Raw genomic sequence first — 26571 nt, 5'->3', positions numbered from 1 at the left:
GAATTCTGTAACTACCTAGTGGATGGCTGAATGCTTAGCAATTGTGCTGATGGAGAAGCTAAAGAACAACAACAGAAAAGCACCAAGAAATAACGTGCTGCATCACCTGCTGTGCCACCTTCATCACTTCCTCCCCTCTCAAATGTAATCAACAGTTAATCTCATTATGATCTACAATCTTCTCCTGCTGCTCAACAGAAGGTGTTGCATTTTGTGGCTTTCCTCCTTTGTATTGCATCTAAATTCTAACTCAGAAAATTCTGAGAAAAACAGTATCATGTATTAGTCATCACTGGCTGACTACTTTATTTAAACAAGGAGAAAATAACAGGATGCATTCATAAAACTCTGCAAGTCTGATTTCTGGTCATTTCACAGGAAGAATTTCTCATCTCTCCTCACTCAGGTTTGCTAAATACTGAGGAAGAAACCAAAAAACTTCTCTGGATGTCTATACCATTCAAATTATAATTCTGATACTATAAAAACATTAATTCAAAATATAATCAAATCAAGCTGATTTTAGTAACTTCAGACATAATTCACAAGAAATTATAATGGAAAAATATTTGAAATGAAATATAAATTTGTACCAATAAACGTACAAACTGAAAATCCAAACCAACTACATTTCTAGTAAAAGCTGACTGTTTCTATTTCCCAGCATTTCATTTTGGGGAACCATCCTTAGTAATTGGCAAAATTTATTAAACAAAAAATATAAGGCCATTGAAAAGGGCAACTTATGTAAGAAAACAGTAACTCCAGCCACTTGCTAAAGAGCTTAGGATGTTTAGCTATGTAAAAGTAAACATAACAAAGTGTATTTTTACTGCAAACATCTCAGAACTGTCTAATAAGCATATATAAGATCTGCACTAGGATTAATTTACTTCTAAATAAATGTATTCCTTCATTATTTGTTGTCCTTATTTTCCATAGTATAATAATCTATGAAGTTTTCAATTAAAAATGAACAAAACATCTGGAAACCACTAAATAGTTGAAGTGATGGGAGATATTATCACATAAAACATCTGCTGAACTCATAGGGGAAATTACAAATCAACTGACAAATCACATGAAAAAAGGAATTTTCTTCAAGTCATCACAGAGATTGATTTATTCCCTGTGATTTAAATTAATTTTTAATTTAAATGATAATTAGGCCATTATATCACATCTGCAATGCATACAGACCCCACCTGGCCAACGTCTGGTTTTCAATTCTTATGCCCTTACAGAAGAGGCAGGGAAGTACTCTCCAGCATTACAGAACAGGGCTGCATCTTCTGGGCTATTTCTTAGTGCCTTATTACTCTATTAATTGAATGATCTCCTAACTTCTGGCATAGCTCTTTTTCACTGTACAAATCAGATTGACTTGTTTTGCCTGGTTAGTCACCTGAGAAATCCTGGACCTTGGATTTAACATGGAAACAATAATAAAAATAAAACAAAGCAGTTGATATTTATTAGCCAATTTTATATAGAAGACAGACCATGCTAACTTTCTCTGAAATTCCTTACAGTGAATAATACCAGTAAGGTTAGGTGTTTTTGCACATGAAGAGTATCACACAGTATGTTTCTGTATGGTTCCTTTTTCCACAAGGTTATAGGCTCTCAGCATTTTTGCAACTCCTATCTTTTCTCTCATTACTATCTACCAAATTTCAGAACTGGTCTGGCATGTTTTGTTTGCTTGTTTTTGATTTGTACTTCTATTTCTGTCTCAGGAAGACATACATAAGTGAATCCAATCGTGTTTAATCATGCTGAATCACTCTGAGTAAAACGTACTTACGGACTTCTCAAAGCATCTCTCTAATTTCAACATAGTAGACTAAATATGCCAAGTATAAAAAAAACTAACAAAACAAACCTCCCTTAAAGGTATGGTTTTTCGACTTTTGGAGTAGAGAGCCTGCAAGCACATCATCTTTAGCTACTTCTCCCACACATTTCTACCTCCAGGTTAGCGGTCTGAGGCATGAGGACAGAAGAAGATGCAATTTGGTTCAATTCAGAAGTTACAAACAAGAGTCTGAAGTTGAGCAATTTTCTATCTGCCATGAAACTTTGCTATCTGAAGGAGAATTCATTCACAGCATAATACTTTGCTTTAGCAGCAAGACAGCGGTCTAAGGAAGGCTAACAAAGTGGAAGAATGGCAGAGAGAAGGAGAGAAATGAATATTTCTTGCACCAAAGCAGATGATATTCTAAATTACATAAGACAATAGCAATGTGCAAAATTCCATTCTAAAGTATTTTACATAAAATATTCCTTAATGGGAAATCCACAAATACAACAAAATATTTTTAAATGTCCAGTAGGTTTATTCTCCCACTTTCTACTAACTTGGTGCTTTAATCATGTACAAATAAGAATAGCATACAACGCTGTGTCAGTATTCTGCCATTTAAAGAATTAACATTACACACGAGATGTACAAGAGAGCCCTGGAATGCATCTATTGATAGTAAGAGTTCCTCATCCAGCTAAAGACTTCCATCTAAGAAAATCTCCTTAGAATCTATTTTGCTGGATGTCATACAAACTGAAAGGCACAGGTTAATCTGTTTTGTCTATGTTCTGACAATGAGAGCTCACTACTCACAGTCTCTTCTTATCTATCACTCGCTTAACCCGGATGGCTCTTTGTTCTGAATACAGCTTACACACTCCTGTTTGAGAGATCAGTAAAAAACTTAGGTTAGGAGAGCATAATTTCTTCCTTGTAAAATACTCTCATTCATTTTTAGCTACTCACTACTGCAGAAGAAACACTACACACTTTTTAAGTAATCTTCAATGAAGTCTAAGACAGCTGTTCTGTGCTCCTTCACCTGAGCAGACTGGACGTCCTTGTGTGCTGAAATGCAGAAGACAGATACAACATGATCTTTTAACTGGTTATTGAATTGCACAAAAGTCTGCATTTTCAGTTCATACACAAGAGCTTACTAACATTTTATACATATCACACATAACTATTTTCAACATTGCTACATTTAAGCATAGGTTCTGTAAACAAGTAAATTATTACAAGAAAGTAAAACCTCAAACCAACTTGTGTCACACAATGCTTGTTATTTTTATACATGCTGCTGAGTCATGTTATCTCCATGAAGTTTCTAAACAAGAACAGATGTCATCAAGCTAAGCACTGCAGAACAGGTGTAGAGACTTCACTCACTTAACATGCTGAGCTCCTGACATTTTAAGTTCTCCAGAGTACAGACTATGGAGACGTTTTTGGGATTGTGTCTAGCACTCTTTCAATTTAAATATTTGTTATTTTGACACTATGAAATTTCCAGGACTTACTCCATGACTTTCAGTGATTCTGAGTAACGTTGCAAGATGGCATCCCAAAACTGCAAATCTTTAGAATGCTGCTAAAATACATACATACAAAAAGACTACCTGAAAATGGCAAAACAGAACTTCTTTCCTCAACTTTCATGAAACGGTGTTGGAAGAGTATTACTTCATACAAATAATTGATGAACTGTCAACCTGATGTTACGTTACCAGGACTCTGTGCTATGGTATTCCCATTCAGATAAGTAAAATTGTTAATTCTTCTCATAATTAAAATTTCGATACACTTGTAAAACATTGTGTATTATATACATTTACAGAAAATTTACAATTAAAATATTATATTAAGAAATATTAATTTGTTTTGTTGGGGTTTTGTTTGTTTGTTTGGTTTTTTACTTGAGTTCAAAATTATAAGAGCTACACTCAACAGCTCAAGAAAACATCCATAGTTGTTAAAAATTTTTGAAGAGTGAATGTAATGATATGGATGTTACTCCATTTCACACAGTGACTTAAATATCTCAAACTTGGAAAGAGTATCCCTGTGAAATGTTACAAGTGGGCACCATAGAAAGGCTCAGTCCTCTATGCATAGTGCTAAATTATAGCTGAACAGTAAATATGTAAGACTATCATTTTTATTTAAAAACAAAAACACACCACACTTGTTAATTAGTGTACAAGAACAAATAAAATTCTATGGTCTGGCTTATCCTTTCATTTACTTGAAAGAATCAGTCATGGTTCTACTCAGTCAATGGGATTATAAAGATGAAACAAAAGAGGAATGAGACTTTACCAGTCTCTTAACAAAAGCATTCCAGAACTCACAATGCCACGCAACATTCATTCTCGTATTAGCCTTAGCCAATAACTAAGAAAGTTATCAGTTATTTAGAAGTTGCTCAGTTTACCTTCTGTTCTCAGCTGATGAATGGCATCTGCACATGTCCTCATAAATATCTGAGCATCTTGATCTATCTGGTCACGCTCGGTATCTGTCATCCTCCCATATTCAGACATAATATGGCTGAGAAACAAGACAAACTGTCACTTATGAAATTCCCAACATAACACCTATAAGTATACATTTGGGATCTTCTTCCAACTCGCCATCTCCACAAGAAATCTTTTTGCAACACTAATTTTCACAGAACAAGGAGATATAAATTATTTGTATGAGTAAAAAGTACATCAATCAATAAATCCATCAATTCTATAAGCTGGAAGGTTTTTTAGAACATTCATTTGGAGTGGTAAAAGATGTAGGAAGAACAATACATCCTATCATCTCCTATATTATCCAACACTGAGCAAGTAAGGAGAAAATACAACCAGAAAAGAAATACTTCTCTAACTGTGCATACTTCACTTCTAAATATAAACAGAACAAGTAGGATAGAGGAATAGCTCAAATACTGAAAAAAGTATAACAGTTTGTAACTTATTTCACTTACGTACGTTCTTATTTCCTAAATGCTAAGCTTCATTTTTAAAGTAAAATAGTTGTATAATGAAATCTGTGAATTCAAATCATAGTACAGAAGAACACCAGAAAATAATGCAGTTTTTTATATCAAGTAGACCAAAAGACTTATTAAAACCTGTCCACATTGTTTATTTATATTTTAGTTGATGCATTATACATTTAATATTTTCTTGTAGGGTTAATATATTCTTATGCTACTAAATTAGTAGCAAGAGAGGCCAATCTCAAAAGGCCAAATAATACCAGCGCGTTTGACGTAGAGCTTTCCATTCAAACCTCATATGGTTCTAGAATATTTGGAGGTTTACTTCAATACATTTGAAAGACTTTTTGTTCTTTCCTGTCAGTAAAATATTAATACTCTGTAGATAAACACAAGAAAACCATATTTTATAGAGATATTTTAATATCCAGTCAGTTGACAGGATCAGAAGACTGTGCTACAGCATGTTACCCAATGTTTATCTTGGGCCTGCTGACCATTCAGTCATCACTGCCTGTTATATGTCTTTAAACAGGAAAGAAAACCTAAATGAATAAATCTACTTTAACTTAGATTTTTATATATGAAAAATTTCCCACTTGTCCAAGATATGAATAACACAACTATATTAATGCAATTAAACAAGTGAAAATAAGGAATTTTCATTTGCCAAATTAAGCCTTATACCCTACAGACGTCTCATGCTTCAATGCAACAATGCAGGTCTGCTGCAATTCCTGCCACAGAAATGCCTCCGATCAACTCACGCTACCCCACCTCTCTCCACTATCCTCTCCCATTACACGCCGTACCATCAATTTTTTCCTGCACATTAGTATACTAACAGTGCTTCTCCCAAATCTCCTCCACAAATTTTTAGGCTTACTCTAATGACAATGAGAATTATATCAAAGGGTCTTCATCCTCATCCTGCACAATTGGTTGCATATTAAAAAAGCAACGCGTAGCCCACCTGACTGGTAGCTAATACACAAATCAGCCAGCAAACAGAAAGGCCATCTAATTAGAAGTAATATTCACTCTTTTCCTCTTGTTTGTTTCCAAAACTGTCACCTATTTGTCAGACAAATCCTGGGAATTTTCCCTTCTGATTAAAATTACTCTGCTCTATAACTTACAGAAAACTTTCAGAAATGTTTTCAACTTGTATTTTAATAGCTGTATTGCTCTTTTCTGGTTGGGTAATAACTGTGAGTCTCAATATACAGTAAATCCATCCCACCACTATCCTCTAAACTTACTGTAGAAAGAACCACTACTTTAAAAAGAACAGGCCAAAGAAGAGGAAAGCAACACCACCACCACGAACCATTAAACAAATAAACAATTAAACCAAGTGCGTTCCATATGTCACAGATGCAAAGACTTGCTTAGAAGTACTACCAGTGACATTATCACAGCAATGAGCTGCTGCATCACTCTGATTTAGAGATCACATGAGTCCAGATGAACCAGAAGCAACCATAGGAACTAGCCTGAGCACAAGAAAAGCTTTGGCTATTGAATACAGATAAAGAAGAGGAAGAGAGTGCAAAATTCTTCTAGACGTTTATTCTAATCAACTGGAGAAAGCTTCATGAGAAATGTGGACAGGAAAGCAACTTGGGTTATTTGCGATTCTTAAAAAGGGGTATTGGAAAGCAAGGAAAAGACAGTGGCTATCAAGTAGGCAGATGCCAATAGTCTAAAAAATAAAAATACATAAATTAAGAAGATGAATTGCACAGAAAATAAAACTTAAGATGAAACAGAAAAGAGTCCAGGCGCACCAGTAGTCTTCCTATAGAAATGATGTTGGGATACCTTGCAATTCTGCCCTTGATCAAAGGGAAGAACAGGCAATGCAGTAAGAGATCAACTATGCTATTTCAAGAGCTCTTCACTGAGTTCAAACACAATAAAGCAGAATACAGAAAGTGCAAATTAGGACTGATTGCTACTGACAACTCTAAAGGAACACTGCATGGAGGGATGCAATCAGAAAAGGGTCAAATCCAGGATAAGACAACTGGCAAGGGATGCCAATGATAACAAGAAGTAACTTTGCAAACATTAACAAGAGAAAGACCAAAGAAAGTGCTGGCTTGCTACTCAGTAGAGAAATAAAACTATATGCATAGAATGAAGAAAACCTAGATGTTCTTGGCTTTTTCTACATTAACTTTCATCACTAAGTTAAAATTTAAGCTGCTGTTACTACTCCATTTTAATCACTGCTTCTGTCTGAATCATCTGAGCCCAATTTAACACCTTTGACCTTCAGAAAAAAAGTAACAATTTTTAATTGATACTTTCATCAGTAATAGCAAGCACAAAGTGCTATTTTAATAACAGGATGCTGAGTGAGTGAGCGCCTGAGGAAAAGTACTGGGCAATTCAGGTCATTGCACAAGTTTATCTCAGGGTGCAGTGCTTCTGAGCTAATGCTGAAGGTAAAACTGATGGAGGATATATTCCTCCTATTCATCTACAAATGGTGCAATAGGAGAGGAAATTGGCTTTAAAAAAATATCCAGGTGAACGCATATCCATATAGTATGCAGAAACAGGAGACAAGGCACTGGAATAAAATAGGAAACGCATCAAATTAAAGGATTTATCCTCACTGCCAGGAGAGTTCTAGGTGGATGTAAGTACAGCATCTGTATTTTAAAAAAGGAATGTTACAAAACATTGCTCTGAAAAACAAAGCAAATAATGTACAATCCCTTGGTCCAAATATATGTATTTAAGTACTGTAAAAGTATATGAGTATACTTTGGTATATATATAATATGTGTATATATATATATACATACACACACTATACTTAAGTATATAAAAGTGTATATATATAAATAATCAAATGTAGGTGCTTTGAAGAGAACAAAAAAAAAAAAACAAAACCAACAGCCATGACATGAATAAGTGTAGTCTACTTCTGGGGTGCAGAACCAGGTCTTACAGAGGGATTATACCGCTATGTATCTTTAGACAGGCTTTTGCCACCATCTCTCATGAGATTCTCATAAGCTGCCAGCAAATACATGCAATAGAAGAAACAGGTACTGTTTAGACATGAAATGGGTTGGAAAGCTGAACTCAGAGTAGTTATAAACCAAACCAGAAGGACATACCGAGTTGTGTTCCACAGCAGTCTACCCTGGATCTGAGCCTGTTGAAGGCCTGCATGTATATTCCACTTCACTATCCAAGTTCCCATTTAGTACATTTGCAAGGGCACAGAGTTCAGCAAATTAAAGCTGCATTAAGAGAACAAGACTTTGATACAAAACAATATTGCCAACTTGGAGAAATGGCAGAAAGAATTTGAATGAGGAATGCTCAAAGGCTCTTTGCTGCAGCAGGACTAGTTACCTGAACATTCTGTGAAAATGGGGAGCAAGCAATTAGGAAATGGCACTTCAGAAAGACATCTGGGATCATGCTGGATCGTGAACTAAACAAAACAACAAGAACTTGCAGAAAAAAGTGATAATTTCTGTGGGATGCATAAATGCAGCAGAACCCATTGCAGATAAAAGGTAATTTTTTTTTGCAGTCCTTAGCATTGGGCTGGAGCTCAGCTGAAGCACTGTTTCAGTTCCACAACTCACTGCAACACCAGATGGGACAGCATCCAAAGGAGAGGAAAAACCATGACCAAAAAGAGTATATGAAAGTCTAAACACACTGTAGTCACCGATTCCAGTAAAGACTGAAGAGAAAACAAAACAAGCTAATGGGAAAAAAAATAAAAAAAAATAAAACTTATTAGCATGGATAAGGAAACAGAAAAAGCAGAGGAAAGATACAGAATCTCCACTGAAGGACATACCTAAAAGCAAGCAAGTCAAGGTGTTAAGAACGACCTGCTTGTTCCCTTTTTTGAATAAGTGTCAGCTATGTTCATTCCAACGCATCATTTATGTGAACTTATTTTGCTGGAAAAGCACAGGGAGAAGTCTATGGAGTCATTACATCAGCTTTTGGAATTAGTAACTCTTTCTGCTGGTGCATGAAATATTTTCTGCTTACTCATTCAATGAAGACACTAAACCAAGCAGAAAAACTTGGTTTTCTTCCAGTAAATGCTTTACAAAATAGAGAAGTAAGGTAAAAGCTTCTCAAATGACAGAACATCTCACAACAACCTGTGCAGAAGCTTCAGGTACTACAGCAGGCAGTACAGGCACAGCTGAGTCAGTATTTTCAGTTTTGTAAAATACTGATGAGAAATTCCAGAATGCTGTTGAAAAGAATGATTATTTCTAAGATGTGATGTTTGAAACTAGTAAACTCAAAAAAAATAAACCATTTGACATTAGAGCCCTAGAGAACAGAAAAATGCTGTTTATTCACCCATGAAGACAATGCTAGACTTTCTTCTAAAGTCCTAACAGGTCACCTACACATTTCACTGCTTCTTATAAAAACATAATTAAGTTATTACAATAAGGCAGGCTGGCACTGCGGGGGAGACCATCAAGAGACTATTTTTAGAATCTTTTAAGGGTTATTGATTTTCTTTTATTGGTTACATCAAGGGAATACTCTCCAGAAAACACAGGGCACATGCTCAACGATCTCCTATTAGCTGACAAACATGTAATTGATTTATTGGGCTTTTTTTCCAGCTTTAGTGGGTAGATAAATGTTTGTGCCAAAGGAATAATTACTGAGCTCCAACAGTATAAATAATAAGTAAAATAATTAACTTTTTTTTTTTCCAAAGCACATTAACTGATGTAAACCACATACGAAACGTTCAAACACTGAACTGTACATATGGTCCACAAAAGGATGTTGTAAAGATCAGAAGCCATCCATCCCACCTTTCTCACAGAAATAAAATAAATAAATAAATTCTACTCAGAAGCAACCTGCATAACAAACACTGATAAACTATATACATACCTCTACAGTTGCAAAAGTCAGTAAATGAGATGTCAGATTATCACAGAATCACAGAACGGCCAGGGTTGAAAAAGACCACAGTGATCATCTAGTTTCAATCCCCTGCTACTTGCACAGTTGCCAACCACCAGACCAGGCTGCCCAGAGCCACATCCAGACTGGTGGTTCTTTCCCTGAAAGAAAGATCTCCTCACAGAGATTTCCCTTTCAAGTATGAGGTGTTCTACAGTCAAAATCCAGAACTCTCAATTCATCTCCAATGTCCGGTTAAACCAGAACAGTAAGGATAACTGCTGACCTTTGAATTATCTCAGCCTAGAAAGTTCCTCTGGAGAAACTGGATACAGAGGAACATTTCAAATACCCACGTGTGAATGCAATAATGCGTGTTCCTAGAACAATAGGCAACACAAATGTACAAATGATCAAATGGTTCAATGATCAAAAACATGAGAGCTCATAATGAAAGGCAAGACACAAGTTGTTCACATCAGACAACTTACTTGAGAATGAACAAAGGATCTCACCAAAGAAAGCTCTGTAGGAATGTTATTACACTAATATACAGAGAGGAAGAACATTTGGAACACAAGGCAATAATACTCTAAAAAAAGCAAAGGCAAGTAACAATTTTTATCTCAAAAGAATGAACAGTTTGCTTAGCAAGGAAAAAAAATCACCCACATCTCACTAATGTATGCAGGAATGAAGAGTTTCTGCCTCCACCTTGCCACAGAAGAATTATTAAGAAGAGATAATTCTTACCAAAGAAGTATTTGATATTTGGACTTCATAGAATTACAAAAGTTTTTTTCTTTTTTTTTTTTTTTTTTTTAAAAGGAACTGTTCATCACTAACTCTCACTAAAGACAGACATTTGCTGATGTTACATTGCAAGGAAAGTCCTTAAAGACTGCAATTTAGCAGGAATAAAATTCTAACATTCCCTTTAAAAAAAAAATTTAAAAAAAAAGACAACCAAATAAACAAAAAGGAACCACCACCATACATTTGGAAAGACGTTTGATGGAAGAGCTTCTATATGTACCTCTCTGTAAATCAGTTTTCTAACTTGTGCTGCCAGTGGAAGATGGCACCACTAAAACCTTCCAAAGTTATAATCAGAGGAGAGTAATGGCAGATAGGATACAACAGAAAAGATGACAAAATAGAGAAATTCCCCACAACAGAAAGTTGAAAAAACAAAGTGTAAAGGTAAGAGAGTGAATCCTGATGAACAGGAAAGAATAGAGATGCAATGGCTTAAAACGAGTAAGCTTAGATCACTCCACCACTCATTTAAGGTTTGCCTCTCATACATTACAGCTGACAGTCAAATCAAGAAGAAAAAAAGTGAACAAGCAACTAGTAATTCTTGAGCTTTCTGGGCTCAACTTAGGCATTTCAGCTGAATACTTAAAGCTTGATAAACTGGGTCTGAACCTTAGCTCCAATTAATCCTTTTTCCAGTTGTCTAATTTCCAGAAATATTGCTCTAAAAATGAATTAAAGATATCCCCTCTGCAGAACACTTTATATATGCCCCCTCAAGAAATATTACTAAAGAACTCATTCTGCAAATGAATTAGTCAAATTTCATTGCCAGAATTAAGCTTCCTGCATAAATTCCCAGCATAGCTTCTTTGTATTAAAATGTTGTAAAATCTTCCCTGTAACTTAACTATGCTATTAAAACTGCTGTCTTGAACGAGTGAGGCATTTGTTAAGACCGTGAGACTGACAGTATGGATGCTATGGTCCTCCTTGTATCCACAAATAAGGAATTCGACAGCACTATTTAAATCTGACCTTTAAGCACAAGATCAACTGCCAACAGATGAAATTCAGTTTATTATTTTGTTGTTTAAGAAAGGAAATGACACCTTTTTTCTCTCCTTAGCTAATACCTACTGCAGTGAGGGGAAAAATCATTGAGAATTTCATGATAACTGGCTAAAAGAGTTTACAAAAAGAACACAATCAGTTTTTAGAAACCAAAATAGCTTCGAGAAAATCTGTACTCCGTGTTCTCATTTCTGTGCACACATTGCTAATAAAACCTAGAAGTTACCCACTGACAGTTTGTTCTTCCTGCAAGTATTTGCAGTTTCTTAGCTTATACATTCACATGAAGTTTTCACACAAGAAGTTATTTCAGTATTCAGCTGGTAGCTCCACCTAGTGTTATTCATTACCTATTTCAAAAGGAACTGAAAAGCAGAGAGCCAGACATAATACACGCACATACTCTTACTTTTGCTTGCTGCTTGGAAAGGCAGTTTCTCGTATGCCTTCCACATAGGATTCATTTTCACTAATACTACGAATAGCTCTCATTGCCTCACATTTCCAAAGCGCTTCAAAATCTTCACTTTTGAGACTTCATTTTTGCAATAGCAAAAAAACTGCTTTCAAAATCTCAGGGAAGGTGCCAGAAGAGTCCCAAGGACACCTTTTGGAACCACTGACCGTACAGCATTGCCATCACTGTTACTGACTCTTTCAAGACTTAAGAAGGAGTTGTTTCTCAGAAAGACTGCTCTTACAATACAGAGAGAGCCTAAGGAACAGCAGAGGGTTCACTTGCTCCTACTCCTTTCCCATGCGGGATGAATATCTGTCCAGATAATGTTCCTATTTTGTATCTATGAAGCCTTCTGGAGCAGCATTAAATCGATATGGAACTTTGTGCCTTCAACAGATAGATGTCTTTAAACTGTGCTTTCTCAACCTGGATTGCTGCAAAAGTTGTGTTACAGACAGAACCAGAATGCAGACAGGGCTGACTTAAGCCACGCAATATTGCCACTATTCTGATGGACTGGAGAAATACAACACTGGAAATGGTGAGATTTACAGAAGAATCTTCAAAGGGGAAAGTTTACTCACACTGTTTCATTCGGATATACAAAAATAATGAATAAAGTAAAACAACATGCATAACTTTATTCTCAAATGGCTGTAAAAAATAATATTTAGCACCCTGAAGCTTTTTTTTTTTCCCCCCCTGTCCAGGAAGGTCACTGCCACAATGATCTACTGTTGTCACTTCAAGAATGAACTGACATTTCTGACATTTCCTTCAAAATGGCTGCAATCTGGAAACTTCATTTCTTAGAAATTCATTGGCTTTTTTCCAAAGGGTGTTTCCCAGCTCTTCAACACACCCCAGTTAGGATGTATTAATTAGGCACACATTCTATATTATGCCTATTTTACATCTGATTGGGATCTGTTGTTTTTGAACCATGAATCTCAAAATGAAAAAATGAAGTCCCAGAACCCTGGAGAACACCTCTTTCCCTGTGCATAACTAGGGTAGACAGATCATTTTGCTTTAAAAGATAAGCAATTGGTTAGATGGCCACAGCCAGAGGGCTACAGAGGGTTAAAGTCAATGGCTCCAAGTGCAGCTGGATGCCTATCACAACTAGTTTCCAGATGGGGACTTTAACAGTAACCTAACCAATGGGATTGAGTGCACCCTCAGCAGATTTGCTGATGACAAGCTGAAGAGTCCAGTTGATACAACAGAAGAAATGAATGTCATCTAAAGGGACCTGGACAAGCTTGAAAAGTGGGTCCAGGGGAACCTAATGGGGTTCAAGAGGCCAATTCTAAAGTGTTGGACTTGGGTTGGGGCAACTGAAACTATTCTCCTTCTGTCTCAGGAACCACTTCAAAAACTTATTCTACCCTTCAGAAGTGCTAGGCTCAGACTTCCAGTCTTATTTGTTACAGAACATAGCCTAAAAGCCTCTTACTCAAATTCTTAGCTACATTTCAGTCAGGGCCATTTTTTTTCTTCTTAAAGAGCTCACAAGTAAGCCAATTAATAAGCAATCCACATTTTTGGTTTTAGTTATTATGCCTATAGATTTTGGGGTGGTATACTTCATAAATAATAAAACGTATTAAAAGAAGATATCAAAACAATTTAAACACAATACACACTTACCTGTATGCATTAATGTAATCCTTTCTGTGTTGAAGAAGAAAATCTTTCAGCTTCCCAATATTGGAAATCTTTTAAAAACAAAAACAAAGACATACTTAAACCCTGTAGCTACAGATACTAATATCTGCATACATTTAAAGTTCAGTACTTACTTTTCAAACATAAATTAGTAAAATTCACTGTATTTATGTGCATTTAATCAGCACCATAACATTTATTTTCTTTCATAATAGGATTTTCACACTTCTCAAGCAGTCGGTACATACAAATCATCTAAAGTTCTGCTTGTTGTATGAAAGCAGTGTTTTGAAAGAAGTAGTAAAAATGCATGTCTCATGTACAGAAAGCATAAACTAAACACTAAATACCACTACATGCTAAACAAATACAATACAAAACATTAAAACAGTAAACATAACTCCAAGCACAACTAAACATTAAAAATGCTATCAACTGGCAATTCAAAATCCAACACGCACTGCAGAAAATAAATTAATTTTAGATCGTACAAGAAATTTTAAAACACTTTACTGATAAAGAATGATACGAATACTCAATTTCCTTTAAGCACACTTATAGCGCAAGGTGCTGCCCCTCTCCTTGGTATTTCTGCAGCGATCCAGTGAGCAGTTTGTGCCTGAGGTACTGCATGTAGGGTATTTTTGCCAGGAGATACATCCACAGCAGAATTCTCTTTCTCTTTCTTTTTCCATTTCTGAACTTTCCCTTCACCACGAATCTATTTTTTTGCTGTAAAACCATTTTATTTTCTTCACAGAAGTCTTTACTGAGATCTTCTGAAAAACCTGAGCTCCGAAATGACTTCTGCTAACTTCAGCTGAATGTAAAAGATTTGGCGTAGCGTAAGACCCTACTTTGTCTTACAGAACAGATGATCACAGAAAATGAATTTTCATCAGCCACAGAAATTAGATGGCTACCTTAACAGGACTGGAAAGAGACACGATGGTGTGAGGAGATTGCATTACTGGTAGATATTTTCAACAGGACAGGCAGTTGGGGGAACCTTCCTGTAGCATATTCTCCAATATTCATTAATAATTCCGCGTAAAAGCATGCGAGGGTTTTTACAATGCAACTGTTGTTTTAGTTTACAAATACAATAAATGTGGTTTATTCTGCGTATCTGGGAAAAAGCATCAAAAGCTGTTCAAGTCTTAAAATCCTATTTTCATGCAAATGTTGCCTGTAATTAAACAAACAAAAAACCACAGCGACAGAACACAGAATGGTTTGCATAAATAGAAGATTAATATCCCTGATTATTTTTTCGTAAGATCTATAGGCCTTTGAAAAAAAGAGGAAAAAACTTGGTAAGGCCACAGCGATCTGTTAAAACAAAACACATGTTTTCCTGCACAAATACGTGGGCATACATTTCCCTGTTATCACCTGTTTCCTTTTCACTACAATTCATGATAACAGATAGGAAATTTTGCTATTTTTGTGCTTTAAATTTTCCATGAGATGAACAGCATGTGGAATTTCGAGCCATTCGCAGCACACATCAGTAACTCCAGCAGATAGCAAGTTCCCTGAAGTGTATTAGCGCTGTCAGAAGCATTACGGAGGGAAATACAGAAAATACAACTCAGGATCAATTGGACACAAATAGTCAATTTAAATCGTTCTACAGATGTTTCTTCTGGAACTTACTCTTGTATTTTAATCTCTTCCTCAGCATAAGCATGTAATGAATTTTGCTTCATACGACTTTGCTTGATAGGTAAACTAAGCTTGACTATAAAAGCAGAATCTTCAAAATAGCCATACAGTGTTTGAGTAGAACAATAATGCTTAATAAGCAGAAAGTACTACAGAGAACAAAGAGTAGAACTGCAAAATGAGACACATTTAAAAACATCTACATTAATACGTGAACAAAGACTAAACTAGAAAAGGGATTAGCAAAATTTTGTAACTAATAAATCTTAATATTATTGCAATAGCTACAATTTAGGAGTGATTAACAAGCAGAAAGAATCAGAATGACAAGCAAGAACACTGTCTTACAGTAATTAATTCATCTAGTCACAAAGAGCATTCTATTTAGGCTAAAATTGTCATCGTGTGTTTGAATTGCACTGACCCCACTTTGCCTCTCCTTCATTTGTAAAGCTATTTTCATGAATGTAGAATGACACTATTATGCCCATACTCACATCAAGCTCTTAGTTCCCAAGATTTGCATCAGAAGTGAGACGTCTTGTTCTACTTTCCCTCAAATTCTAACAGCATCCCCTGTGATCTTGCACTAAGGCTATTTCTCTTTAACCTTTTCTTACCATGTAATATTGGCACCATCTTGGATTCAATTTGTCATAATCACATACAATTAAGCATTTTTTAAATGAAAAAAAAAAAAAGGTCTTACTAGCATAAATAAAAAGTAGACTTTATCCCAGAATACTCCCAATCTGTTTACTTATTTTAAGATTCTTCATCTTCTACAGACACAAAACTTCCATTATTCTACAAATATAAATCTTGAAGATATCTCCAGGGTCATCAACTAGCATTTGGTTTGGGGTTATCAGAAGCACACCATACACTCTTCACAGAGTTATTACACTTCAATCTAAAGGTAACAAAGCATCTTCCTAATCCATCTGACCACCCTTGTTAGAATCTTGCTGATCGATCTTACTAGGAATAAAAACTATCAAATTTTCAGGTTTCCTAATTAATACCTTCCACCCTTCTGCTCTTGATTCAAAACGGTCCTTACCCCTAAAAGCTCTTCTTCTCTGCACGTGTGCTTCTCAGTTAACTGCAAATAGTCATATCTGCCCACAACCCCCGAACAAAAGACCCCAAGCCTTTAGTTTCTTCTCATGGGGCAGTTCTAACATTGCTTAATTTGTGACTTTTCTTGCTGTTGGTTCCAGTGTATCCATCCTCTTCCAAAACAAATGACCAGAAGGGCATACACTGGTGTTTGTACTTTGCAATTCAGCTGGAGATATCTTTCTATCCACCATTTTCCTTTAATTGCTTTATTTGCTTTATTTTTTGGTTTGATCTCAAACTCCATATTCTACTGTTGGATTTCCTTCTTTTCTTCACAACTTCAAACCTTGGAATCATTCACCACTTTCTGTAACAGAGCACGCTCCTCCTCTCCTTCCTCACATCACGACATTTTCACAGCACAATCTTACTTCTTCATTCCCAAAAATAAGAACATTATTAAATTTTATTATTTTTAGAATTCAGCCCCAGAATAATTCAACTATTAGCCTCCCCTCAGCACAGTACTTCTTCTAATACAGCAGTATTGCTTTTGCTATAGCCACATCTTACTCATGTCATATTTTCCTTTGCGAGTCTTCTGTAGACTTCCTCTTAGCACCTTATCAGACCCTTTAACATCTGACACCAGATCTTCATTACAAAGGAAACACAATTTTCTTAAAGCATCAGGTTCATAGAATCATAGAATTACCAAGTGTAGAAAAGACCTACAAGATCATCCAGTCCAACAGTTCTCAATAGGCAAAATATTCTATTTTAGTATGACAGCAAGTTGCACTCCATTGTGCCTTACTTCCCATTTATCTTTTTCCACTTAAAATCTTCTCTGAAGCCTGGAACACTTCTGCATCAGAATAAGAGCTCTGCTGATGCCATAATCAGTTTCCCTCTGCTGACTTAATTAGAGGCATTACATTTGCTACTCTCTAATCAAATGAGATCATCACCAACTCAAAGTATTTTCATTTTAAAAAAGCTGCCATCAGACTCATGATTTCTCAAATGCACTGTGTTTGAACTCAACCCATAGATTATCTGATAGCTATGGTTTGACTTCATTAAAATTTCCAATTCCACGCCTCAGTTCCCAATATCTACCTTGTCAGTTTCTTTGTCCTGCTCGTCTCAGTTCGGACACCACACCTAAACTATTCTTAATTTGTTCTAGAGATGCATGAAAAATCCACCTTTTGTCTAGTTCTCCTTTTATTTATAAGTTGAAACATTCTTTAGCCATATAGATTTTTTTAATAGGTCTGGTTAAGTCACTGTGAGCTTACCAATTGTCTACTTTATCCTCACAGTCTTTTCCTTTGACAACAGTTTTCTTGGCCAGCCAGTCTCTCTCTCTCCCCAAGGTCCCCTGCTCCTTTATTGCCCCTGAGCTAGTTGCTTTTTTTTTTCCTTCTGTCTTCTCTAGCTAACCCTTCAAATAGATATGGAACGACTTTAAATCCCCCTTGCATTTTAGTGTGCCATTTTCTTTTTCCACTCTATTTACCCATCCATTATAATCACAACTTCTTGCTGTATTTGCCTGTTTTGAAAACAAGTGTACCACTAGTCTACAGAGCCTTCAGAAGGAAGATGAAAGCAGTCTGAAGGCAAAGCACAAACATAACTTAGCACTGGCCTCCACCACAGTTCTTGGAAATTAACTTTCTTCCCTTCTGAAAGTTTGGACTAGAGAAACAAACCTCTCCTCACAAGATAACCTATCCTCATAAGATATCTTATGAGAAGGTATATTACTGAATTGCTAGATTTAACTGACGCTTTTTTTCTGGGAATCATAGGAATTCCTCCCAATATCACCAACATCAGTTACACTAATGCATTAACTGCATGTTCCCCACCTGCTGCTCACCACCAGAACATTGAGGGTTGTCTTATTTTTGACAAAACTGACTTCCTACCTGCTTACTGCACTCCACCTCTTCCATGAGGGTCAGCACCACACAGTGGAACGCTGGAATGATTTTTCATAAATTAATCTTTTGGGAATGAGCCTAATCATGTTTAAGATTAACTAAAATAAGTCTGTTGTGTTCATTTGGGCCCTCAAATACCTTCCTCATCGCAAGGGAGAGCAGAAGCTGGGTAGTACCAGTAGGGAACTTCCTAAAAGAAATCAGCCAAGAAAGGAAGCACATTCAGTTACAGCTTAAGAAATTTATGACAGTAACCCCATAAGACGGCGTACTGAAATCAGAGACTCCAGGTGTTCCTTAAATCCCTCTCAGGCACAGCTTTGGTAGTGGAAACCCCAATGACTCTCACAGTGAAGCAGCAGCAATTATCCACTGGGTGGCAACACGAGTGTCAACATTGTACGAGTGAAAAGCACCCCATAAATTTACATTAAAGCCTGTAACACAACTTTTTAAGCTTACTTTACATTCCAGCTTAGATTTTATCTTCATTTCAAAGTTTATCTTCACTGCAAATTACCTCTTTAACACACGCAGCTGTGTTTTGTTGCCACTGTAGATTTTTCAAAAAACTTTTATTAAAACATAAAGGCAACTATTGCATATAATGTAGGTTCAGCACAAAAAGAAGCTGAGAATGGCTGCCATCTGCTACCACAGGTGGCATGCACAGCTCTATTTGTACTCAACGTCTTCACTAGAAATGGTGAATGTTCTTCTGTTGAGAAATTTTTCTTATTGTTTTAGAGCAACTTACATTTCTAAATAAGATAAACAGGAAAGTATTCTCTAAAATACAGCACCTTCAAAAGATGTGTATACTTTGAACAAAGACGCTGGGTGTGTTTCCTGCAGTATCTTAGCAATACGTACACCATTTCTTGCCACTCACAACAAAGAATTGATCACTCATGAAACAGTAGGTTCCAATTTGCATACGTTTAACCCACTGCAAGAAGCAGCAGCATTGTTTACGATTAAAATGATTGGAGAAGGTTCCCGTGACATATTGTAGAGGGAAGCCGGCAGCACTGAATAGTCATTTCCATTGAACAAACAGCGCTTTAGCCCGTTTGCTCTGCCATCAGAACAATACACAGCTGTTTGGGACCATATAAAACTGTTGCACTTTGTACTATGTTTCTATGCTGATTTTTTACGAGATGTATTTGTTAAAGAACACTTCAAAAATACCTAACACTAAAACACAACAGAAAGACCCTGCAGGAGTTGTTAGAGATGCTGCGCGTACTGTTCAACTCGGCAGCACTGAAAAGCACAACTGATGGAAGGACCTCCGTAAGCACCAAAGCAAACAGCCAAAAAAATCCCACTACCACCACAGAAGTTTTACATTTAATTTTTCAGTAAACTCAAAAAATACTCATCTTCAAATGTCTTAGGTAGATTTCATTTACAGATTCATGAAAATGTGACAACATTTTGCAGTCCCCTCCACACAAGCAAAATATTTAAGAGTTACATTCTTAATTATGTTTTCAGTTCTAAACATACAGTCAACTCAAACATACTCACTGTCTGTTTCAGAAGAAATTAAGAGTTTCTGTGAGACATTAGGTGATGTGCAGAGACAGAGTACGGCCTCAGTACTGCTAGGAGATATAGCAACAGGCAGAAGAATATAAACTTGCTTTTAGCACGTACACACACACACACCATACACAAATTGTGTGACATTTTAAAAAAAAAAAGTTTTCTATGTTGGTGCAAACTAGTTCTGAAATCTGGAATGAAATCCAATCAACAGAATAGAAACAGAAAAATAATTAATATTAAAATGCAATTTCAACTGAAGAATTTGGGTTCTTACCTATATTATTACTGTTGAGAAAGACTAATGAGAAAGGCTTTGATACAGAAATTACTCATATGGATGCTTTTTGCAATACAACCTATTTTTGATTACATAGAGGTACGAACTTTCTCTTGTTGTTATTTTTAATTGCACATGAAAGACCGGATTTCATTATGTGTTCCTTACATGTAATATTTTAAGCCCTGTAAGCCTGCTGAATTCACACGGGTTTCTATAGGAGCAGACAGTATATCGAAAATAAACAGAATCTATATTTGGATTCTACCCTTCAGAAACTCGAATTTCAGTGACAGAGCGATGCAATTCCCTGCCACAATCCCAGGCAGCAAGGTTCAAACAAAACAGCTTCGGCATTTCCCTGGGAGTGTGAACGCTTGTTTAGAAACTTTTGCTGACTCCTATTTCCAAGCTTTTGTTGCTTCCATTTGAAGCCCGTTAGGTGGCGCTGTCCCACCGGCACGCACAGCACAGGAGCAAGCACTGCCCCAAAATCGCCAACGTTTTCTGAAGATTTGTCTCTGGAGGGTATACATTTGGTTTAGGTTTCTACTGCCAACCCTATACTTTCTAAACTAGGTCACGCAGATCAATTGCTCCTGTAACCTGAAACCCAAAAGAGCAACTAATATCTAAACAACATAGGGGTGGCCATAGCTGCAGTGGGGCAGGGGAAAGGAGACAGTCAGCCTGGCTACCTCTAATCTCATGGAAATTGGGCCCTGGTTCAGTTCCTGCTTTCCATCAGCATATACGTTACAGCAGCAGACACGGGCAGGGGAAAATCGTAACTGCATTTTATTAGTAGTCTTTCGTACACAACACTGTAATGAACATAACCAAGAATGGGCATCAGCTGTATTGAAAAAGTATGGTACACAGGGTAAAACTGCTCAAAATCCAACCGAGTCAATTAAAAGGCACTGAAATGAAGACTGAGTCATTGTAATCCTTCAAAGGCAAATATATTTTAAAAAATAAACAAGAAAACTTAGGAAGATCAAATGTGTAATATTATCAGCATTTCTATAATTAAAACTAGCAGTTTATTTTTCAGAGAGGGTGAAGGAGAGTAGAACTGAAGTAAAATTTTTAAGAACCATTAAAAAAATAAGTATTATCCACTGTGAGATACTCAAAGATAAAATCTAGTTGCAGAATACAGCAGGCAGTATTCAGATCATTAAGAAACTGATTAAGAAGCCTCCACATAGCAGTAAAAGGCGAAGCCTGTTTTGCAACATCTGGTCTGCAGCAGAAAATGCTTTGGTTTGCTTAGAAGCAAGTTGGCAAGCATGGCAGAGTGAAAAAGCACTGCCTTGCACCGTAAAGGGGAAAAAAACCCTCACTTCTAAGGAAAATCTTTTTCATTTTGTAATACCTGCTTTCCTTAGGATACATTTAAACATCCTGTCTAGGGTTCAAAAATTCTCACGTTGGTTTTTGCTACTGTCAGTCCTCACCCTGAATGCTCAGCCTCCAATTACACCCTGGGTGTGCACTTCATCATTTTAAGGTTTTAATTCACTGTTTATTACAAGTGGAAAATTTAGTAATGAATAACTTGCATTTAGTCTTAAAGCTTCAAATCATGTCTTCCCATGCTTAAAGCATAATCCATTTACAGAGGATGTAAGATTTGGTCAAGTAAAAGATGGACAGACTATTTTTTGTTATGAATTTTTCTAGTAAGAATCAAGTAAAATTAGAAGCCAAGAGGATGAAAGCTCCAGTTTCCCATTAAATACCATAGAGACTGAAAGCACCCAGTGTTATCACTGGATTTAGATTTTGCTGGTCTGTTATTACAGGGTGAGGTTGCTGCACTGTTTAACAATGTGTACAGTACCTACATCAGATTCCAGCTGAAAAGTATTTTGAAGCTTTTTTTTTTTTTTTTTAAATGACTGAAATTATGATAATGCATATTATGTGTTGTAACAAAGCATTACAATCATTTTACTCCAGGGATCTGTAAATACAGGAGGAGTCTTATTTTATAGATAATGACTTGAAAGCTAGGTTTACATTCTCAATCGGAGAACAGCAATATGTATAGAATTCAGATAAGGATGTCTGTGCTCAGTTTGCCACTGTTTTCTGTCATCTTGTGGGAGTGCCCAGGTTTGATACCCACAAGGACAGAAGTACACCCACATACTCTGAAGATCTGCAGAGGGTCAACAGGAACGTGAGGTGACCCTGACAAAAAATGAACAGAAGACTTTAAAAATGTACAGTCATGCTAGATGTTTTTATTTCACTAGTCTTCATTTACTCTCTCTGAGGCAATAAATACCTTCAATAATAAAAAAAAAAGGAACATCTGATTTTACTTAAACTATTTCCCTCTTTCTTGTTTATAGTCCAACTCTAATCACAACTTTCTTGAACATTTATATTTTTTTTACACGATCATCCAAAACCTCATTGACTAAAATATAAATTCCACAACAATTGTGGGGAATGTTTTGGTTGAGAGATAAAAGTAAATTGGTTAAAATACATATTTGCAATAATTGGCCTTTACCATCACTGTTTAAAGCACTTCACTTACAGCACCACAGTGACTCCATTTGGATTTGTGTCTGCATGAGAGATTTTACTCATCCCCTTTCTCACAGGGGAAACTCATGCAACATTATGTATTCTTCTGTAAATATATTTCACGATGAAAAAAGATTTCCAGTCTCATTTAATGCACATGCAGTAATGAAAGGTTACTCTGAGTAGCTTTCAGAAATTCAGGATTCAGATTTTACAGCACAATTCACAGGGAGTTGCATGTGCAGGAGTTAACTCTGGAACCAACCTTCAGCAGAAGTCATTGCAGAGTACACAAGCAGGTGGGCAGTGTGGCACCAGCTGGGCAGGCTCCTCTCCACTGAAGCTGTGGCCAAGTGGGAACTTCTCACAGTTGGCCCCCTGCTCTGCTTTCAGAGCATCTTCACTTCAGATTCCGTGTTTTTGCTGTCTACACCAACACCTCTACAATGCTGCCCAAGCTGACGCAGTACTCACCGTGCTTCAAATTCCTAACACTATCAAGTATCATTCCAATGGACAAGCTCCATTCTGTTTCCACGGTCAAGGATTATGCATGGATTAATGTACCAAGCATCTGGGCTGCACAGAGAAGGTCATTATTGTTTACCTACAGAAGGCACAGATCAGGCACAACAGCAAACAAATAGCTGGAAAGTAGCTATTTCTGAACACATCAGCTAACAGTACTTAGTTCCCTGCAGCCACACCATTTCACCTTTTTTAAAAAAAAACCAAAAAAACACCCAAAAAACAGAATTGTCTTGTAAAGCAGTAACTAAAACAAACCATGGCAGCTTTTCAATCCCACAGCATGGGCCAGAATTTGAAGCCAAGCTCACACTGGCCTGAAGCAGCACTGAGAACTGATGCAGCTTCCTTTGGACCTACCCAACTGCCTCCTACTCAAGTCAGCCAAAGCCCAGCAGCAACACCTAAGCAAAATCTCCTGCAGGCAACATCACTGCCACACACAGTTACGAGAGCCACCCACCAGCTGAGTAAGGTACCACGAAACGTAGCATGGCAAACCATCTCAGGAACCCTTCTTTTGGAACCATAAAAATGCTCTTCCAATCATTTTTTATCTACCTAGGATGTACTGACTGGTTTGGCCTGTGAAGAAATGGGGGTGGGAGGATGGGGAAGACTAATTTCTACTAGGAAAACTTACAGTAGATGGTCATGTAGAAATTTTTCCCAAGAATGTGCTTTCAGAATTAAGGAGCAGTAAGCTTCAGCTGTAATTCAAAGGGAAATCAATGCTATTTGTACAAATGTGAGTAATGCTGACAATTCCAATGTATGTATTTTTTTAATCACTTGAAAGTAGGAACTCCTGACACGAATTTTAGCTGTGAAGCAAGACACCTTTTCTCTCCCCTCTCAGCTATGAATCTTATTAAGATTTCTTAAATGTCCATTTCCTGTAATTTTAATAATTTCAGACCATAATTATTTATATGTTTATGATACCTTCAGGGTATCATTACAATTTCTTTTTTTTTAAAGAATTTATACTTAGAAAAATAAAATTAAGTAATAGCTTCTCTTAGGGACAGACTGTCAGCCCAGCTCTGAATAAACAATCCCTTTTACAAGTAAGCTCATGATTTATATCCCCTGTAACCACAGAAATTTATCTTGAGTTTATATAAAATAGAGTAAAACAATCTATTTAATGAAAATCAGAATACTATTATTGCAAGTGAGAGTTAATGTTCTGTTTTGTTGCGTTGCTTTTTGTGTTTTTGGTGGGTTTTTTGTTTGCTTCAATTCTGCTTTGTATGCAGCTATAAAGATTTTACTTGATGGGCTCCTTCTTACTCCTTCTTAGTCATTCTTAACCAATTTGAATACGGCATTCAGACATCTGTGTATTTTAGCTTTAGTCGAGATTCACATCAAACAGTAAGATAAAAGCTGAAGACTTTTAGATGTAAGAAGCTGTAGTTAAACGCAAGAAATATTTTTAAATGATAAAGGCAATCTTGAGAAACTGCTACGACACTGCAAGACAGACAAGAACACAGCACAAAAGTTTTTGAGGCTTTTGATAGAACAAGATTGGGAATGGCAAAAAAGGAAAACACACAAATTGAAACCACTTTTATATGTCAGCATAGCTAAAAATGATAGTATATAGTATGTTAAAAATGCCAATTGACAGTGTTTACAATAGGGTAAGAGTATTTACAAAGTTGAATAAAGCAATAAGGAATGCAATTATGCAAAAATAATGATAAAGAATCTTAAGGTTAAATTCATTAAATATTGATAGCTCAGTTAAGTAAGTAGAAGTATGGAAGAGAACTGGCCAGGTTCGCACAGGTGTATTTCACCAAGGCAGCAAATCCTAGCCCAAAACCCAGAAAATTTTTCCACAGTGATATAGATTGAAATCGTGCCAGTGTGTCACATAAATCCAACAAAAGCTGTGAAAACAGACAGTAGAGTGAACCTTCTTCAAAAGAAATGCAACCTAAAGATCACTTCTCTTGTATCTATACATACTACAAAAAACTACTGTAGCTGTTCTATTATCCACAGCATACATCCACCTCAATCCTATCAATGGGAAATTATCAGACTAGATGAGAAATCATTTCAGCCTTATTTACAACTAGAATGTTAAACTCCATGAACATAGGTATTCTCTCATCTATTATACAACAAACTCATATATAACTGAAGAAAGAAAAAAATAAGCAGCTTAAAAGATGGAAGTCTGTATAAATATAGCAGCTTCATAAGCCACAGGAACAATTCTGAAGTCATCAGGACCCCTTTATATGGGATTATTCACAGTGTAGTTTGGCTATCTGAAAACCAGCAAACCACTAGGCTGTTACTTGATTAAAAATACAGCAGCATTACCCATAATTTAAAAATTGATTTAACTGTTAGAGTTTGTCCTCACTGAATGTAACAAAGAAGCAAGTTTCCAGAACTGCCTTACTCCTTGCCAGAGGGCCCTTTAAAGAAGAAGTGAGCAACTGAACATAAATGGGCAACAGTTAGACAAGTGTTGATTTTAAAGAGTTTTTTTTTTATTTATTTAAAAATCAATACATAAAATTATGCTATTCTCTACCAAAATATATAGGTGCATTCAAGACCCAGTCATCAATCTGACCAGACCATAAGCTGTAGCATTATGGCTTTCTCCAAACGCTTGCACCCATACATCCCCCTGCAGAACCTCATTTTGAGCGCAACTGGCAGCTGGCTTTTAACTCACAGCCAGAAACTGAACGTTACTCAGAGCAGCTTTAACTTTTATATTCAAGAAAACAAAGGTGATGCAAATGACACACTGCCAATATTTTAACAAGAGCTCCCTTCAAAGCTCTCTCTGTGTCTCAAACAAAGAACGTATGGGACTTTTCCTGGCAAAGTAACTTCCTCGTGTCCTGCACACAGGAGTAAATTACAGGCTCTTACGGCCCCAGACCCCAGCCCTTCACACATGTGCACGATCCAGGAAAGGCTTTGAATTCTCCCAGCTGCATGCAGCACCCAGTGGCTCTGAACTCACTAACACGTTCTTCTTACCAATACCTCAGAAGTGTTCATAAATCTCTCTTTATCTAGCAATACCCCTTAGCAGCACCAACAGTAACACATTAAAACTACACACATTTAGGGCCCAAGCTGATGCCTGCTCCTGCAAAACCACTTTTATTTGTCACCTTGGAAGTGACTGGGGCAAGCTGAGTAACGTGACACGCAAATATGCACCATCCCAACCCACACTAACATGGCAGGTGCTGCTGCTGGCCCCCCCGCTTTCTCCTCAATCCATAG

General features: G+C 36.6%; 1 protein-coding gene across 5 annotated transcripts in view; it reads right to left on the bottom strand.

Moving 5' to 3' along the window:
* The window catches only part of STX18 (syntaxin 18), a 540575-nt gene that overhangs the window by 15502 nt on the left and 498502 nt on the right, over window positions 1-26571 (bottom strand). For all 5 annotated transcript variants that reach the window (XM_052681675.1, XM_052681672.1, XM_052681673.1 and 2 more), the window contains 4 exons: window positions 13681-13748; window positions 4248-4363; window positions 2801-2878; window positions 2624-2690 (listed from right to left, as the gene is read on the bottom strand). In XM_052681675.1, the coding sequence (XP_052537635.1) occupies window positions 2624-2690; window positions 2801-2878; window positions 4248-4356 (254 nt within the window). In that variant the 5' untranslated portion in view covers window positions 4357-4363; window positions 13681-13748. The remainder of the gene's footprint in view (window positions 1-2623; window positions 2691-2800; window positions 2879-4247; window positions 4364-13680; window positions 13749-26571) is intronic.

The sequence above is a fragment of the Tympanuchus pallidicinctus genome, unplaced genomic scaffold, assembly GCF_026119805.1.
Source record: "Tympanuchus pallidicinctus isolate F22 unplaced genomic scaffold, pur_lepc_1.0 scaffold2, whole genome shotgun sequence".
NCBI classification, from domain to species: Eukaryota; Metazoa; Chordata; class Aves; order Galliformes; family Phasianidae; genus Tympanuchus; species Tympanuchus pallidicinctus.
The sequence above is the reverse complement of the archived record's forward strand: the minus strand, read 5'-3'. Positions and strand labels throughout refer to the sequence as shown.